At 42.1% G+C, this 19,319-nt stretch overlaps 1 protein-coding gene across 2 annotated transcripts in view; it reads right to left on the bottom strand.

Annotated features, from left to right (window-relative positions):
* The window catches only part of ntrk1 (neurotrophic tyrosine kinase, receptor, type 1), a 30,724-nt gene that overhangs the window by 6,713 nt on the left and 4,692 nt on the right, over nucleotides 1-19,319 (bottom strand). The window contains exons 2-16 of one of the 2 annotated variants that reach the window (XM_021559622.3): nucleotides 18,964-19,038; nucleotides 18,294-18,365; nucleotides 14,951-15,019; nucleotides 14,438-14,592; nucleotides 14,037-14,179; nucleotides 13,557-13,695; nucleotides 5,410-5,742; nucleotides 5,182-5,202; nucleotides 4,858-4,916; nucleotides 4,628-4,730; nucleotides 3,586-3,738; nucleotides 3,294-3,424; nucleotides 3,006-3,178; nucleotides 1,268-1,523; nucleotides 879-1,037 (exon numbers count right to left, since the gene is read on the bottom strand). In XM_021559622.3, the coding sequence (XP_021415297.1) occupies nucleotides 879-1,037; nucleotides 1,268-1,523; nucleotides 3,006-3,178; nucleotides 3,294-3,424; nucleotides 3,586-3,738; nucleotides 4,628-4,730; nucleotides 4,858-4,916; nucleotides 5,182-5,202; nucleotides 5,410-5,742; nucleotides 13,557-13,695; nucleotides 14,037-14,179; nucleotides 14,438-14,592; nucleotides 14,951-15,019; nucleotides 18,294-18,365; nucleotides 18,964-19,038 (2,041 nt within the window). The remainder of the gene's footprint in view (nucleotides 1-878; nucleotides 1,038-1,267; nucleotides 1,524-3,005; nucleotides 3,179-3,293; nucleotides 3,425-3,585; nucleotides 3,739-4,627; nucleotides 4,731-4,857; nucleotides 4,917-5,181; nucleotides 5,203-5,409; nucleotides 5,743-13,556; nucleotides 13,696-14,036; nucleotides 14,180-14,437; nucleotides 14,593-14,950; nucleotides 15,020-18,293; nucleotides 18,366-18,963; nucleotides 19,039-19,319) is intronic. The other variant, XM_021559629.3, reaches the window with a different exon arrangement.

Below are 19,319 nucleotides of genomic sequence, written 5' to 3'. Positions count from 1 at the left end.
GCATCTTCATAAGTGAACAAAAATGTATAGTGACTTTCCAAGATGGCCGCCCGTCTCCTTATCTCAGACCTAGATGGAGTGTTTGGGATGATTTATCCCTGCCTTCGCTAATTAGACGACATGATAATTACACATGTCCATCATTGGCGGGGAAGGATTAGGTTAACAAGGTTAAACGTCATTGGCCCTGGGCAAAGATGAGAGCCAATGAGATTAGAATTGAGTAGACGGGAAAATTGATCTACCCTCCACTTGAAAGGAAAGAGGGTTCTAGGCCATAATGGTGTGTTGCGGTCAGGACAGAGTCCACTTCTTGGGGTGCAACCTAAAAGGGTTGGACTGGGTCCGCCATGATTACTATGAAGTCATTGATTGGCTGTATAGCAGACGGGAAATCCTAGTGCTCTAGTCTCCTTCTATGATCAAACACTTCACCCTCTATCCACTGGCTGAATGATGATGTGGTACAGTATTTACACGTTGCCTGGACACTGTTCCATTACTCAACTAGATATCAGAGTTATAGCTACTTCATTATTACTATGAATCTAGAAGGTTTTGATCACCAATACAAAGATGCCCCTTTTACAAAAAGAGGTAGGTGCTTATATTTGTCCCATTTCACATGTGAATTGGAAATATGTTTTTGCATATCCCACTCTCCCTGAGACACCATCAGAGAGTAGGGTCACACCCAGAGTCTGCCATTATGAACAGCACCTGGAGAAATGAGCGTTGCTCAACGGCACGTCAACAGATTCTTCCCCTTGTCAGCTCAGGGACTCGAACCACCATTCTTTCAGTTACTGGCCCAACTATCTAACCACCAGGCAACCTGCCACCCCATGTTGCTTCCTACCTAGTGCCCAGTTCCTTACCTCACTGTTGGAGAGCTGGTACCAGGGCTGTTTCCCATAGGTGAAGATCTCCCAGAGGACCACTCCAAAGCTCCAGATATCACTCTCCGTGGTGAACTTCCTGTACATGATGCTCTCCGGAGGCATCCAGCGAATAGGAAGCATCGTACGCCCACCCACCTGACAGGAGTGAGGTCAATGGTCATTCAATTGTACATTCATAGAATTATAATTAATATGACAATTGAGATGTACCATGCTACTTCATATGTGATAAGCCTATACATTGAAAATATCAAGATGTATTTTGTTGTACATTGAGTTGGATATACTCTGTTGTGAAATGTTACATGACAATGGCGTGTTAGATGACAAATCCCCACCCTAAAAAAGTATTTCACTACTTCCACCTTTACCCTGTAGTAGTCTGTGCTGTAGATGTCCCGGGACATGCCAAAGTCTCCTATCTTGACCATCAGACCCTCTCCCATATCTCCCACCAGGCAGTTTCGTGTGGCCAGGTCCCGGTGCACGAAGTGAAGGGAGGCCAGGTAGACCATGCCCGAAGCGATCTGGGCGGCGATGTGCAGCATCTGGGGAAGAGTGAGCTGGCCCAACGGGGGCATCTTCACCTCCTCCAGGATATGGGCATCTGGACCGTGCGCCCTGGTGGACAAGGAGAGGAGAGGTCACGACCTTTCGAGATTTACAGGATTTTTGGTGAACGGCATGTGATATACTTTGGCTGACATCCATCAGGACCTGTATTCACAGAGTCTCAGAGTAGTGTTTATATAGGATCACATAGCCTTTTAGATCAAAATGAATATATGGACCGGAAGACCTGATCCTGAATCAGCGCTCCTACTCTGAGATGCTTTGTGATATGGGCCCATCTCTCCCAGATTAATTTAGGCTTCTGATTGGTCCTTGGATGCATGAACTTTTGCACCAACCTAGTGATGCAATATCAACATACAGTGACCAGATGGATGATTACTGCATGCAATCTGCAGATGGAACATGTTGGATGTATACGAGATCTTTTAAGTGTAATAGAGGCGGTCAGCTAGAGACCAAGCCATAACAAAACAACTTAACAAATGGTTAATAGGAAACATAAGGCTTGTTATACGCCTCGCATTCATTTGGAATAATTTGATTCCGAGATGCATGATAGCCTTACTCTTCAAACGTTCCACAGTTTCTCTCAATATGGCATCCACCCCACCCACTCTGACTTGTAGCTCACTCCCAATAAGCTCCTCGATGTGTCCATCAATCCTAATAGAAATGTGTCACTTGCAGGAAGTTATCTATTCTATCACTATTAGTTTAACAGGCAGGTGGTAGGGTAGACGAGCAGCTGCCTCATAGGCCAAGAGACACACATCCATTCTGTCTGCTTGGAAATGTGATTTCCATCTATCCATGAATCTGGATAGTGTGGGCTGTGTCTGTGTGCACATTGAGTCTCCATTCCCAGTCTGGCCCCACTGGACACCTGGCAGTGGCAGACATACACTGTCTATGTCTGTTCCAATGGTGTCTCGGAGTACGTCCCAGGTGCAGCATGAGTGGTCATCTGCAGTATCAACGTGGTGCTCTGTCTGAGTGCTCAGTGAACATATCTCCTGCATCCATGTTGGACCAGACTTGTCTTTAGAACTTCAGAGTGTAGACAGGCTACGAGAAGTTCTGCGGTCGGCGTGGACATCTTCAATGATATGATATCCGAAACGCATCTAAAATCACATATTCAGTCATCCCAGATCACAGAAATGATTTGGTACTCTCCCAACTAAGTGTCCTTAACCACTCCAACACATTGTTGGTCCATGTAGTCCACCCCAAGTGGGTTATTGCCTTGGGAACACAACAAGGTAGAGCAGCGAGGACGATGGTGTCTACAAGTGTGGCTTGGCATAGAAACAGTTGCATTTGTGTGGTTCATCAAGGTCAATTAAGTGGCTTTGCTGAAGAGCAGTGGACACAACGATGCAAAGATGTTAGAACAAAACCCTCGGCTTCTAAATAGTTGCCATGCTGAAGCTAATAAGTAGAAGTTAACAGGGGAAGGTTAGCATGGGCGGCCATGAGGTTATCCCTGTGGGGATTTAAGTAGGAGGTTCTGTTTCTTTTCCATACCTGAGGAAGCGGTTGAGGTCTCCATGTCTCATGTATTCAAACACCATCGCCAGTGGCTCTCCGTCTGTACACACTCCATAGAAGCGAACAATGTTCTGGTGCTGGAGCACTGTGAGCAGCTCAGCCTCTCTCTGGAAGTCCTGCCGGGTCGACTCATTGGCATCCTTCAGAGTCTGACCACAGAGAAACACAGTCACGGGAGGATATGACATCATCATGTTTAGGAGGTCTAAACTTCATGTAATGCACCTCTGAAAGTGTGGCCATGGATGGAAGTCTCATGCATACCTTGATGGCCACCAGCATTTTGTCACTGTCCGGACTGAGGTTGGCACACTCTGCCAGGTAGACTTTGCCAAACGCCCCCTCACCCAATTCCCACTTCAGAACTACATCCTGTCTTTTGATGTGTTGCACACCTGTACATACAAAGAGAAAGGCTTTTAACATTGGGCCTTATAAAACATTGAAAGATCACTGCATTACCAACTTTATCTAGGAAAAACATGGTAGATATGAAATGCAATCATAATGAAGTTAGCACGTATCCAGTCCCTAGTTGTATGCCGATTCCACTCACACATGTCTTTGTCTTTGAAGATGCCACAGAAGTACTGGGGGTTCTCCACAAAGCTGGACATGCCAGAGTCGTCAGAGGAAGGAGGGCTGGTCCCAAAGTTCATGAAACGCAGTGACACAGCAAGATCATCCTCTGTTCCCAAGACAGATGAACCTGGAGAGAGAGAGAGAGACCTGAATGTGATACATCCATTTATTTTCCAGCAATTTATGGATGCATTGTTCAAATGTTGGAAGTGGACGTCGGAGCAGTAAGCAACTGCTGTATTTTCTGCAGACAGTATTAACAATCGTAAAACCCACTCAACGAGAAAACCACAGAACCCCCAGAGCCCCTGATAGAAAATGGTGGATGGCAGCAAGCGAGGGGAAACGAGTTGGCCAGGAGGGGGGCCCACTTAGGCAATCAGACCCACTTAGGCACTTTCTGGGGGGGGGGGGTCCGAGAGGACCTATCACGCCTACAGGAGCTGGTCTCCATCAGTCTTCTTTAATGGCCAAAGCTGCTGCTAGGGGCTCCTGACGCCGTTCACTGCTGTAATTAAGGCACTCTAACCCAGCTGTTGGGCTGACAGTGTGCAAAGTTACAGCCTGGCGGTAACCCTATTTTGCCTGGCCTCATGTGAATTACTTATAGAAAGGAATACAATGCTTTCTGCGGAACTATTGGCAATTCCAATGTGATAACGAAATGAATGAGTTGGCATTGATGCTGGCTTTTGGTTGTTTCAGTTTGGAATGGATATGCGTTTTCAGAGTCTTTACAGTTGGCAAAATGTCATATTCTCCTGGGGTTGTCTCTTATTGAATTATCCAGACAGGGAAATGTCAGAATTCAGTCTCAACCCTTCACTTTCTAACAACTGAGGTGTTTTGAGAACAGCTAACCCATCTCAGGTTGTTTCGTACCTGTCTTCAATGAAATCCCAAGTAACGTGTTGCTTACCCTCTGAGTAAAGGAGACTATACCTTGTTCAAAATGACAACCGACAGACACTACTGTGGTATTTCAAACACATTGCATAGTAGAGTGTGTCACTTACGGTGAATACCAAACTTGGACTGCTGGCCGCACTTGTTGATGACCAGTACCATAATAAGGAGGAAGGCGCAAGCAAACACAGCCAAACCCACTGCCACTGACACCTGCACAGAAACATAATTAGCATCAACATAGCTTAGCATAGCATAACAGAAATTTGCTAAAACATTAGCATTCCATACTGTATGTTATATTATTACTATGGTTCAGACCCATTGAATGGTGTCTCACCCCAAACACTCTGCTCTCCGTGTTCTCAGTGACATCCTCATTAGATTTGTTGGTGGGAACTGGAGGGAGCAGAAAAGGAATCATTGATGATGGATCGTTACTCACAAATCACCTTGATAACCACATATAAAGTATGCAAGACACTGACACAGTGTATAAAAAAAATGTTGGGGGGGATACTTGGAGTGTCTGAAAGCAAAATCTTGGGTAATTTACACTCTACTACCTGTGATAACTATTTTTTGTTCTCGTTAGGTACAGTTTAGAAGGTTATCTGTTTCTACAAGGTAATAATCACTGTCAAAATAACACTCAAAGGCTTACGTGGATCACTTTCTTCAAGGACTGGCATGAAGAAAAGGAGAGGATGACAAATTTAGACTAAGTATACAGTACATAATGAACATGCAATCACATGAGACTGTATCTAACATAACACAAGTTGGTGAATAGTGAGGGTCAATATCAATGAGATCCTATTCAATTACTATTATTATTATTATTATTATTATTATTATTATTATTCTATGACCTTTCATTTCAGACAATCACCTGGGATGATGCCCTCAGGATCAAAGGGGTCAAAGGGGTTGTCCATGAACATCCCTGTGGCCGTGGCTTGGTCCACGCCCAGTCTGTTCCCCACGATGATGGTGTAGAGGCCGTTGTTCAGGTGGGTGGGCTTGTTGAGAAATAGACAACCGTGCTTCACAGAGCCGTCGTCCGAGTCGGGAATGAACTGTGTGTAGGTGTAAAGGCCCTCGGTCAGGTTGGAGCCGTTGAAAAGCCAGCGGATGGTTGGCTCAGGGTTCCCATCCACCTTAAAGGGGAAACACCAGTGGTGCTGTTGCTCAGCGTTGTGCAGGAATATGATTTTGGATGGAACTGGATGGAAGACATGAGATGTGGTCCATTAGGATGTGTGAATGAGTAAGGCGATAAGGTGAAACAAAGGCTATTTCTGAATTCAGAACATTGGTCAACCCGCTGTACAGTGAGCAATACCCTCAAAATCGTTGATAATAAATGTGTGTAAATCATTGAACATGATATTAGAATGAGATCACATTTAGCTGAAATAATTATCCACAAAGCTATGACCATAGTTATCTACACATAAATGATCTCTTTGTACTGAATTTTCAGTTTACCACATCCAACCTGTTTCAGACAAAGTTATTGGTTGGTCAATAGAAGGTACAGCCTCATCCAAGCGCCCTATAGGTTCCTCCTATGAGTTTCCATGAATCAATGTTCTCCATCTGCACTGTCAACCTGTTGACCTGGTATGAATAATGAATCCAGGTTTTGTTAGGGCCCCTAACCACAAGAGCTACCTGGAAGCACGGAGCCGACAAGAAGCCTCAGGAAATGGCTTCTTTAGATCGAAGACTATGCTGATGCAGAGAGACCCCTCACTCTGACAATTTCCACCGACCATTCCACTGCTCTTAACCTATGACCCTACTGCAGAAAATGCTGTGCTAAAGGGATACCAAGGCATTTGTCTCTTTCCTCTTGAGATTATCTCTGAAAAGAGATGCTAAAGACAGTCATGGACGGCAAAGAAATAGCACAATTAGCACAATCCATCAGGTTTGACTTAATGTCCCCAATTTAGGTAATAGTGAGTTAGAAAAGAGCACAATATGAGTTTTGTTGAACTCTGTATGAAATGAAATAATAAATTATAGTTCACCGTTAAATGTTTTCTTCGTAGATTAGATTTGTTTGATTGAGTCTTCTAATCAGTTTCTAGGGTGTAGTCTATATTTTCATTTTGAAAAACCTTTTCCCAAACAAGTTTATTTTATATATATTACTGAACGGATGCTGCCCTTGCAGCACCAATCGCCTGAATCACAGGAAGTGGTCAGACCAGCCACTCAACAGAGCAGAGCCCTGGCTGTAAACACCGCACTGATCGGGGAGCTAATTAAGGGTAATTAAAGGCTAGCGGTTAATGAGTGTCCATCCACCAGGGGGACTGATGTTGATAGATTAGCCGCGCTAACGCACTTACAGGCTGCCAATCACTCCGGATGAATACTGTGTTCCGGAGTAGGAGGGAGAAGTCCATTAGCTGGGGCTCTTATCGAATCTTACCACGCTTATCAGCCCATTTTCCTCCCTACGTTCATTAACTGTCCCTCGATGCTCATGCATTTGGCTGCAACTCTTTTTGGGATTTATTTTCCAATGAGTGTCACTGAGTTGGTGAAATGATATTGTTTGGCCAATATTTACTGTAATGTATTGCCAATGCATCAACACACTCTCTTCTGTGGCATCACAATTCAGATATTTTTCAGTAGCGAAGCTGGGCTAAGGCAAAACCACAGTCTCTGACAGTATAATGTCTCTTCTATAATCAGATGTCTGTTTTGTTCTGTCATCTGTTTGAGGTCTTTGTCCGTGTAGGGTTGATAAATGAGAAAAATGCAACTATAAAAATAATGCATCACCAATGTAACGTTACAGTGATGTATTACTAATGCTGTGGCAACTCGTCATTCAGGGCAGGTGAGGCAGAGTCACCTGTTTTGAGCCCCACCTGTTTAGCTAAAAATATATACATATACAGTGCCAGTCAAAAGTTTGGACACACCTACTCATTCAAGGGTTTTTCTTTATTCTTTACTATTTTCTACATTGTAGAATAATAGTGAAGATATCAAAACTATGAAATAACACATATGGAATCATGTAGTAAACAAAAAAGTGTTAAACAAATATACAAAATATATTTTAGATTTTAGATTCTTCAAAGTAGCCGCCCTTTGCCTTGATGACAGCTTTGCACACTCTTGGCATTCTCTCAACCAGCTTCACCTGGAATGCTTTCAGGCTTTCAGTCTTGAAGGAATTCCCATATATGCTGAGCACTTGTTGGCTGCTTTTCCTTCACTCCGCAGTCCAACTCATCCCAAACCATCTCAATTGGGTTGAGGTCGGGTGATTGTGGAGGCCAGGTCATCTGATGCAGAACTCCATCCCTATCATTGGTCAATAGCCCTTACACAGCCTGGAGGTGAGTTGGGTCATTGTCCTGTTGAAAAATAAATCATATTCCCAAACGATGGGAAAGCGTATCGCTGCAGAATGCTGTGGTAGCCATGCTGGTTAAGTGTGCCTTGAATTCTAAGTAAATCACAGACAGTGTCACCAGCAAAGCACCCCACACCATCACACCTCCTCATCCATGATTAACGGTGGGAACCACACATGCGGAAATCATCCATTCACCTACTCTGCGTCTCACAAAGATACGGCGGTTGGAACCAAAAATCTCAAATTTCCACCGGTCTATTGTCCATTGCTCGTGTTTCTTGGCCCATGCAAGTCTCTTCTTCTTATTGGTGTCCTTTAGTAGTGAATCATTTGCCGCACTTCGACCATGATGGCCTGATTCACGCAGTCCCCTCTGAACAGTTGATGTTGAGATGTGTCTGTTACTTGAACTCTGTGAAGCATTTATTTGGCTGCAATTTCTGAGATTTGTAACTCTAATTAACTCATCGTCTGCAACAGAGGTAACTCTGGGTCTTCCCTTCCTGTGGCGGTCCTCATGAGAGCCAGTTTCATCATAGAGCTTGATGGGTTTTGCGACTGCACCTGAAGAAACTTTCAAAGTTCTTGAAATGTTCCGTATTGACTGACCTTCATGTCTAAAAGTAAAAATGGACTGTCATGTCTCTTTGCTTATTTGACTTGTTCTTGCCATAATATGGACTTGGTCTTTTAGCAAATAGGGCTATCTTCTGTATACCACCCCTACCTTGTTACAACACAACTGATTGGTACAAACGTATTTAGAAGGAAAAAAATTCCACACATTAACTTTTAACAAGGCACACCTGTTAATTGAAATCCGTTCCTCGTGAAGCTGGTTGAGAAAATGCCAAGAGTGTGCAAAGCTGTTATCAAGGCAAAGGGTGGCTACTTTGAAGAATCTAAAATCTAAAACATTTTGTATATTTGTTTGGTTTATTTGTTTGGTATAACACTTTTTTGGTTACTACATGATTCCATGTGTTATTTCATAGTTCTGATGTCTTCACGATTATTCTACAATGTAGAAAATAGTAAAAATAAAGAAAACCCCTTGAATGAGTAGGTGTGTCCAACCTTTTGATCGATACTGTATATATATACATATATATTTGAACTCGGAAGTTTGCATGCACCTTAGACAAATACATTTAAACTCAGTTTTTCACAATTCCTGACATTTAATCCTAGTAAAGATTATCTGTCTTAGGTCAGTTAGGATCACCAATTTATTCTAAGAATGTGAAATGTCAGAATAATAGTAGAGAGAATGATTGAGTTCAGCTTATGTTTCTTTCATCACATTCCCAGAGGTTCAGAAGTTTACATATACTCAATTAGTATTTGGTAGCATTGCCTTTAACTTGTTTAACTTGGGTAAAACGTTTCGGGTAGCCTTCCACAAGCTTCCCACAATGAATTGGGTGAATTTTGGCCCATTCCTCCTGACAGAGCCTACAGGTTTGTAGGCCTTCTTGCTTGCACACGCTTTTTCAGTTCTGCCCACAAATCTTCTATAGGATTGAGGTCAGGGCTTTGTGATGGCCACTCCAATACCTTGACTTTGTTGTCCCTAAGCCATTTTGCCACAACTTTGGAAGTATGCTTGGGGTCATTGTCCATTTGGAAGACCCATTTGCAACCAAGATTTAACTTCCTGACAGATGTTTTGAGATGTTGCTTCAATATATCCACATAATTTTCCTCCCTCATGATCTATTTTGTGAAGTGCACCAGTCCCACCTGCAGCAAAGCACCCCCACAACATGATGCTGCCACCCGAGTGCTTCCCGATTGGGATTGTGTTCTTCGGCTTGCAAGACTCCCCCTTTTTCCTCCAAACATAACGATGGTCAGTATGGCCAAACAGTTCTATTTTTGTTTCATCAGACCAGAGGATATTTCTCCAAAAAGTACGATCTTTGTCCCCATAGTCTGGCTTTTTTATGCTGGTTTTGGAGCAGTGGCTTCTTCCTTGCTGAGAGGCCTTTCAGGTTATGTCTATATAGGACTCGTTTTACTGTGCATATAGATACTTTGTACCTGTTTCCTCCAGCATCTTCACAGAGTCCTTTGCTGTTGTTTTGGGATTGATTGCACTTTTCGCATCAAAGTACGTTCATCTCTAGGAGACAGAATGGGTCTCCTTCCTGAGCGGTATGACGGCTGCATGGTCCCATGGTGTTTATACTTGCGTACTATTGTTTGTACAGATGAACGTGGTACCTTCAGGTGTTTGTAAATTGCTCCCAAGGATGAACCGGACTTGTGGAGGTCTACAAATTTTTTTCTGAGGTGTTGGATGATTTCTTTTGATTTTCCCATGATGTCAAGCAAAGAGGCACTGAGTTTGAAGGTAGGCCTTGAAATACATCCACAGGTACACCTCCAACTGACTCAAATGATGTCAATTAGCCTATCAGAAGCTTCTAAAGCTTTGACATAATTTCCTGTAATTTTCCAAGCTGTATAAATACTGTATGCAGTGCATTCAGAAAGTATTCAGACCCCTTGACAAAGTACAGAGAGATCCTTGATGAAAACCTGTTCCAGAGCGGTCAGGACTTCAGATTGGGGTGAAGGTTCACCTTCCAACAGGACAACGACCCTAAGCACACAGCCAAGACAACGCATGAGTGGCTTCGGGACAAGTCTCTGAATGTCCTTGAGTGACCCAGCCAGAGCCCAGACTTGAACCCGATCGAAAATCTCTGGAGAGACCTGAAAATAGCTGTGCAGCAACGCTCCCCATCTAACCTGACAGAGCTTCAGAAGATCTGCAGAGAAGAATGGGAGAAACTCCCCAAATACAGGTGTGTCATGCTTGTAACGTCATACGCAAGAAGACCTGAGGCTGTAATCGCTGCCAAATGTGCTACAACAATATACTGAGTAAAGGGTCTGAATACTTATGTAAATGTGATATTTCAGTTATTTTATTTTTATAAATGTGTAAACATGTCAAAAAAAACTGTTTTTACTTAAGGGGGAATTATGGGGTATTGTGTGTAGACTGATGAGTAAAATCAATTTTAGAATCATGTAATTTTTTTATTTAGTCAGTTAGGAACAAATTCTTATTTACAATGACGGCCTAGGAACAGTGGGTTAACTGCCTTGTTGAGGGACAGAATGACAGATTTTTACCTTGTCAGCTCAGGGATTCTATCCAGCATCCTTTCAGTTACTGGCCAAAAGCTCTAACCACTAGGCTACCTGCCACCCCAGTAAGGCTGTAACGTAACAAAATGTGGAAAAAGTCAAGGTGTCTGAATACTTTCTGAATGCACTGTAGATATATATGCCCCGTTTATTTATCCTACTGTTCTGAATTTGTGTACAGAGAGAATACTCTAAGAACTACCTACAGTGCCTTGCGAAAGTATTCGGCCCCCTTGAACTTTGCGTTCAACATTTCAGGCTTCAAACATAAAGATATAAAACTGTATTTTTTTGTGAAGAATCAACAACAAGTGGGACACAATCATGAAGTGGAACGACATTTATTGGATATTTCAAACTTTTTTAACAAATCAAAAACTGAAAAATTGGGCGTGCAAAATTATTCAGCCCCTTTACTTTCAGTGCAGCAAACTCTCTCCAGAAGTTCAGTGAGGATCTCTGAATGATCCAATGTTGACCTAAATGACTAATGATGATAAATACAATCCACCTGTGTGTAATCAAGTCTCCGTATAAATGCACCTGCACTGTGATAGTCTCAGAGGTCCGTTAAAAGCGCAGAGAGCATCATGAAGAACAAGGAACACACCAGGCAGGTCCGAGATATTGTTGTGAAGAAGTTTAAAGCCGGATTTGGATACAAAAAGATTTCCCAAGCTTTAAACATCCCAAGGAGCACTGTGCAAGCGATAATATTGAAATGGAAGGAGTATCAGACCACTGCAAATCTACCAGGACCTGGCCGTCCCTCTAAACTTTCAGCTCATACAAGGAGAAGACTGATCAGAGATGCAGCCAAGAGGCCCATGATCACTCTGGATGAACTGCAGAGATCTACAGCTGAGGTGGGAGACTCTGTCCATAGGACAACAATCCGTCGTATATTGCACAAATCTGGCCTTTATGGAAGAGTGGCAAGAAGAAAGCCATTTCTTAAAGATATCCATAAAAAGTGTCGTTTAAAGTTTGCCACAAGCCACCTGGGAGACACACCAAACATGTGGAAGAAGGTGCTCTGGTCAGATGAAACCAAAATGGAACTTTTTGGCAACAATGCAAAACGTTATGTTTGGCGTAAAAGCAACACAGCTCATCACCCTGAACACACCATCCCCACTGTCAAACATGGTGGTGGCAGCATCATGGTTTGGGCCTGCTTTTCTTCAGCAGGGACAGGGAAGATGGTTAAAATTGATGGGAAGATGGTCCTGTATTTGGCTCTATCCATTCTGGAAGAAAACCTGATGGAGTCTGCAAAAGACCTGAGACTGGGACGGAGATTTGTCTTCCAACAAGACAATGATCCAAAACATAAAGCAAAATCTACAATGGAATGGTTCAAAAATAAACATATCCAGGTGTTAGAATGGCCAAGTCAAAGTCCAGACCTGAATCCAATCGAGAATCTGTGGAAAGAACTGAAAACTGCTGTTCACAAATGCTCTCCATCCAACCTCACTGAGCTCAAGCTGTTTTGCAAGGAGGAATGGGAAAAAATGTCAGTCTCTCGATGTGATAGAGACATACCCCAAGCGACTTACAGCTCTAATCGCAGCAAAAGGTGGCGCTACAAAGTATTAACTTAAGGGGGCTGAATAATTTTGCACGCCCAATTTTTCAGTTTTTGATTTGTTAAAAAAGTTTGAAATATCCAATAAATGTCGTTCCACTTCATGATTGTGTCCCACTTGTTGTTGATTCTTCACAAAAAAATACAGTTTTATATCTTTATGTTTGAAGCCTGAAATGTGGCAAAAGGTCGCAAAGTTCAAGGGGGCCGAATACTTTCGCAAGGCACTGTATGTTCTGAATTCTGTCGCGGTACATTTCAAAAGTGTTGAACAAATAGTTACATTGACAACGTCCGTCTTAGCTGGCTCGTTAATGTCTTTATCGAAATTATGGATGGGCTCTTATCCGCTTATGAGGCTGAATGAACTGTTTGGCTGCCAGACAAGCCTCTGCTGATAGCCAGGTGTAGCGGTGGTAAGGATTCACTCCATGGTGCTGAAAATAAAACTCTGCTGTTGGAACAGAAGACTCTTAACAGTTTGTGAGCACCGTTTGTCACCGTTATAGTGAAATGAATGTATTGTTTAGTGTTGTGTTATGTAGTGGCTTTGCTGGTATGCATTAAGCATAAATGTTTGCTCCACCAAGATTTACATGCTAAAATCCCTACTGTAGTAATGTAGTATTGAGTGACAACTGATAACAATAACAATCGAAACGAAAGACCTGTGGCATATTAAAGCAAAGTGAGGGCTTATTTTTTGCCACAATTATTAATACAAAGTATTTCATTCTGGGGAATGAATGTCTGGCTATAAACATTGCTGCGATAGGAAAATTGACACCATTTCTCTCTCCCTCTACCTCCCCTGCTTTCATTGCAGTATGACAGCTCTCACTGAGTCTTTCAGCTTTCAACACCCTGACAGCTTTAATAGTTCGTTGGCACTTACATTCAATGTCCAACGTCACTTTCTCTTCCCCAGGCCCGGCCCGGTTTTCTGCCTCACAGGTCAAGTTGTGCAGGTTGTCTTCTGAGGACATATTCCACAGCTGCAACTCCAGCTCCAAAGTGGAGCCCCAGAACCTCTCCTGCAGATGGAACAAGACCCAGAGGACAACATGGGTTTAGCTACACATTACAGTTTACAACAATCATGGAGACATCTGAGATGCAAGAAGAGTCTGAATGATTATGACAATGTACACAATAAGGAAACCTAAACACACCATAATTCTATTTTATTTATAGTTCTGAATATTCCTTCATATATGACCCCGATCCTGTTACTAGTTTGTATTTGAACATATGTTGAACATATGTTAGGCATATTGAGGGGAACAAAAAGTGCATTGTGCGATATCTCAGAAAAAACACTGATCTAGCTGGTTTTCCCCAATCAGTATGTCCACGTGACATCATCACTCAGTACCTGTACAGTATAGCGAGACAGCAGTTTATTCGTGCGCCACCTCACTACAGGCATGGGCACTCCTGTCACCTGACACACAAATGTCAGGTTGCCTCCCTCCTGGACCTTGGTGTTGGCATGGACAATGGCGACATCCGGTACAGCTGCAAAACAATGGACCGAGAATGGGTTGGAAACTCTATGGTTTGGCCTGGGGTACTAAATGTTGATAATGACATTTAATAGCAATCCAATCAGCAATGCCACTAATGCAATTAAGTCTAATAAAGCCTTGTCAGACTATTTCTACAATGTTTGAACTATACGTGTATATGCTATTCATGCATATATTACTTAGTAATAATAAAGTAAAATGACATTTTTATCTCTAAACTGAGTAAAAATCGATCAATTCAACTCACTGCAATTCTCCATCTCTAAGGAGTCTAACTGTAGGGCATGGCCATTTGAGAAGCATTGTAGCGGTTGGTTGTCGAGGTCACTGTGGTCGTTAAGCTGCCATTGCTGCAGCCAATGGATATCACAGGAGCATTCAAGGGGGTTGTCCCTCAAAACCCTGAAAGAGAACACAGAGAAAATCGGTCTCTTTTGTCCGAAAGTTTTCTCTCAATTGTGTAACCTTCTTGTTCTTTCTAAAGGTCTATACAAAGTATTCGAGGTCATTATTATCAAAGATGCACACAGCAAATAGAACATTCTAGAATTAATAGAGTGAATAGAGAGAAAAAACTCAATATAGAAAATAATTCATCAGTGAAATAAGTGTTGAAAATTCTCTGCAATCAGTTCCAAAACAGAGTGGAATGGGTCTATTTTGCTCATACAAAGTGACCATCTTTGAGTTGATAGTTCAGTCACAGGTTGACTAGTTGAAGAGAGTACAGAAGTGATGTTCTGAGTGGTGTTTTACTCACAGGTTGAGCAGGGGAAGAAAATGGAACACCTTCCAACTGATATGCTCCAGGGAGTTAGATGCCAGGTTTCTGTGTGACACAATAAGGAGACAACATCCATCCAACAGGACATTCAGCATATAAATGGCAAAAAAAATCTAAATACAGTATTATACAATTTGTTGTTGAGCCTATGATTCCCCACCCTCGTTTCACCCATGTTGAGTTTTGCATGAGAATGGTCTGTGCACGGCAAACAGCTCAATATTTAAAGCAAAAGAGGCCATTTTGTTTTTGCACTGTCTCCACATGCTCGTCTTTGTACGTCCAACGTGTCAAGAGTCCTCACATTCACGCACAAACAATCAGCAGTCACTACAGCCTGGCTGCTTGTTATGTTTACACACGTCTTTGTTATATCTATTCAAATGAGTGTTTCTGTTCTACTGCGCGTCTGACACCTGTTGCTGTCTCAAAACGCTGCCATAATGAGGACAAAAAGTCTGTGATAGACTTTTTTTTGTCTTATCTATAATATTTTTTTTTTGGGGGGGGGGGGGTGAAGTAAATAAACATTCATCTGGAGAGATGGTTTTGTAAAATGTGTGTGTTTATGTTGTTGAAATAAATCATACTGAACTAATCCCATGATATGTTCACTCACTGCAGAACAATGCGGACCTACTTAGAATTACTCTCTGGGTGGACACATTAGTGGCTCCAAATGTACTCTGCTCAATTACCCAGGCAAGTCTTTTTTACATCAAGTGCTACATTCACAAACGTCATTGGCGCACCTTGTCTCACCGTTCTGTACATTAGGTGATTAGCCCAAACACTTCTCTGAGACGGTGGGCGCTATACTTGGCCATCGATCACTACTAGAGTGCTCGAGTTATATTGGCCTGATGATGCTGCTTGTACTTGTAAGAGGAGAAAGGAGAACAGGTTTCTACTATATCAAATACTGTGTATTAGGAGTATGAGGTTAATTAATTTGATCAAAAATATGAAATATTGCGGGCGATTTGCAGCGGATTCCTGAGGCACATCACTGCTAAGATATGCTATCCCCTATGTATCCCTATTGCATCTCTTTAAACGTGCTGCAGATCACCATGACTGCTCTGAAATGCGTCTGTGCTGACAGAGGGTGTAAACAAAACCTCTCAGAAGATGACAGCGGACCACACTGGGGAGCCCGCTCATGCAACCGATACATATTCACTCTGGCAGGGCCAATGGGGGCCAGCAGGGGTTCAATTATTTGTTTTCCTTGCTCCCAAAAGTTCATGTCAGATGGGTTAGCCATTGGGGCTTATCTATTACCAGCTCGATTCCTCCCAGGCCACAGGGGGAGGGAAGATGGCCGGGAATGGCAGCTGCTCCTAGCATCTTAATTTATAAACTGGGTGGTTCGAGCTCTGAATGCTGATCGGCTGACAGCCATGGTATATCAGACCGTATACCATGGGTATGACAAAACATAGTAGTAGTTAGTTACGTTGGTAAGCAGTTTATAATAGCAGTAAGGCACCTCGGGGGTTTGTGATATTTGGCCAATATACCATGCGTTGCGTCGTGCGTACAAACGACCCTTAGCTGTAGAATATTGGCCATACACCACACCTCCTTGGGCCTTATTGCTTAAATATCTTAAGGATCAAGGAAGGGGGTACAGTATCAGAGCCCCCCCCCCCCCCCCCCCCATGTTCTCACCCGTTTTGGGTGACACACATCTGTTACACCCCACAGCCCCCTCTTTGAAATATTGATTAAGCGATAATGGACCCTTAGTGGAGTGTATTTATTATGCAGCAGTTGTCGATAATCCACCAAAATGAGCGAGTAAATGGTGACTGGTGGAAGTCTTCTCCGATTTCGCCAGAACCCCCCGCCCCACCAACCCACCACCAACCCTGAACCCCTTTCAGAGCCCTTCCCACTACACCCCCTCCTCCTCCCAAACCGCCTGTCTTTCAGATGAACAACATCGGACATGTCACACACGTTTAGTAAGATGATGAGGACAAGATGGTGGAGATAAGGGTCAGCTACTGATGGAGGGATGATTGCCATGGATACAGGCAGTATTGGGGAAGCTACTCTGAAAATATTGTTTACCAAGCTACCAATTACTTCACACTGTAAGAAGTTAAGCTACCGTTAAGATAAACATAGTTTGCTTAACTAAAGTTACTTTGAAAAAGTAGTTCACTACATCCAAACTACTTTGTGTGGAAATTAACATATCTAAGTCGGAAATGTCATAGACTACAAATTTCAATAACAGTTCACTCTGGGGTCAGATGTTAACAGAATTAAGAGGTTATATTACCAACCACAGTTTTAGTTGTTATCCTGTTAAAAACTAAAACAATGTTTTAAGTGAGAATTAGGGAGGTCTGATGACGAAAAAGTAAGGAAATTCTTGCCTACTTCACCCATATTTTGTTTTATTTTCGCCCAAAAAAGTTGTATGTAGTTCCAGTAGTTAGCTACCCCGCTTCATGATTCAAATGGCATTGACTACTGGAAACACTACCAAGATTTGAATTTAGTTTAACTACAACCCAGTTACTGCTAAATGTATTTAAATTACTAATTGAACAATGTGTAGTTCACTACTCCCCAACACTACATATGGGCAACACTAATGTTAGTTTGTAGTTGTTGTTTTTCAGTGTGCTGTACGGTGTGTCTTTAGAAGGTAGTTGAAGGATTCCATTTGTGGGAAAGTTTGGATCACAGAGTTAGAAACACAAACATCAGAAAAATAATCTACAATTCACCCATCAGTGTTTGTTTTTCTAATATGGTTGATTCAAACGTTCTAACAAGAGGAATCCAAGTCATTTCAATATGCTAAAAGTGGTCCCATATCTGGTGCATTGATAGTGACTACATTTGTAAAAACAGGTTGGTCTACATTGTGTCAACCCAATCCTTTTAACTTTAAATTGAAATGGCATGTTTCTTGTAAAACAAATGTAACACACTGTTAAAGAGGTAAGAATCTGAGGTAAGAATCTGAGGTAAGAATCTGAGGTAAGACCCACTACTGTTGAGCCTCTGATACTACATCAATGCATTCTGTGCCTTAATAACTTACACAGTGTCATTGTTGAATAAAATGGTATCAAATGAATTATGATTACATTTCAGTCATTTCAATCTATATTTCAGCAGAAATCTGTTGTTATGCAATTGTTATATTTTTGCAGTGCCTCTGCTGAACAATAAGCTCAAGATCTCAAGGCTCGGGAGGCTTCCCCTTAATTGACAGCAACAAAGAGCCTGACCCAAGCATGGGTCGAGACATGACAAGGAAAGACAATCCCTCTGTAAAGCCAAGGACACTTACACATTTTGGAGCTTGAGGTTGTGTTGGAAAGCATTCGCCGAGATGTACGCCAGCCTGCAGAACGTGACCGTGCTGGGGGGTAGAAACACAACAGACAAACAAAAGACAGAACAGGAAGTGTGAATCACTGATTATGCTACTAATTAGCCACAGTAAACCCATAGTGTGTATATTAGCCAGTCTGTATTAGCTGTATTAGTTAGCGCCAGACCATTTCCTTTCTTTGAACACGGTAGTGGTAAGGTACTCAGAAGAATGATTGAAACGAAATGGCTGTACAGGACTGCAGGTTATGGTGCAGAATAATGGCTAATGTGCAACACAGGAGGTTTACCCCCTTGATTGAAAGAGCCATAAAGGGAATGAAATGTTGAGTTGTAACGTTTAGTACTGCAGATTGCTATAACAAGGTAGAGGGCACATTGGAGAGGATGAATAGGGAGGGATTATGTACTACAAGGTGGAGTGTAGAGAAGACCACTCACTCAATGACAGGACCAACCAAACATTTAAAGCCAAGTCAATCAAATCAACTGCTAGATGTATTGTAGAACAACATTTAGCATATGTATGCATGTCATGCAGTCATACAAACAGACATCTACAAACACATTATCATACAGCTTTAGAAAAATACTGTACATATTTCAAATTATGCAAGGTTACTCACAGATTCTTCAACTCTCTATAATTGGCAAGGTCTACTTCTGTGATGTTCTCCAGGTCGGCTTGATTTTCAATGTAACTGGGTAATGAAACAAAAAAAGAAATACAATGTCAAATTAAAAGGAGACATTTAATTATGGCATTCAGAGTTGATTTGAGTACATTTTTTTTTTAAAGCAAAAGAAAAACAACTGAAAAGTAAAATACAATAACACTGTCTAGGAACAATGAGTTGTGTAGGCCTATTATGAGCAACAAAACAAAATGCTTGAACGGAAAATGATCTCTTTATTGTTATCAATTATTTTTACCCACAGCAATCCAGACAAAGCAGGACAGCTAATATAATGACCAATACAA

The sequence above is a fragment of the Oncorhynchus mykiss genome, chromosome 2, assembly GCF_057628025.1.
Source record: "Oncorhynchus mykiss isolate SJ-2025 chromosome 2, ASM5762802v1, whole genome shotgun sequence".
Lineage (NCBI taxonomy): Eukaryota > Metazoa > Chordata > Actinopteri > Salmoniformes > Salmonidae > Oncorhynchus > Oncorhynchus mykiss.
Note: the sequence above shows the minus strand (reverse complement) of the source record. Positions and strands in the feature narration are given on the sequence as shown.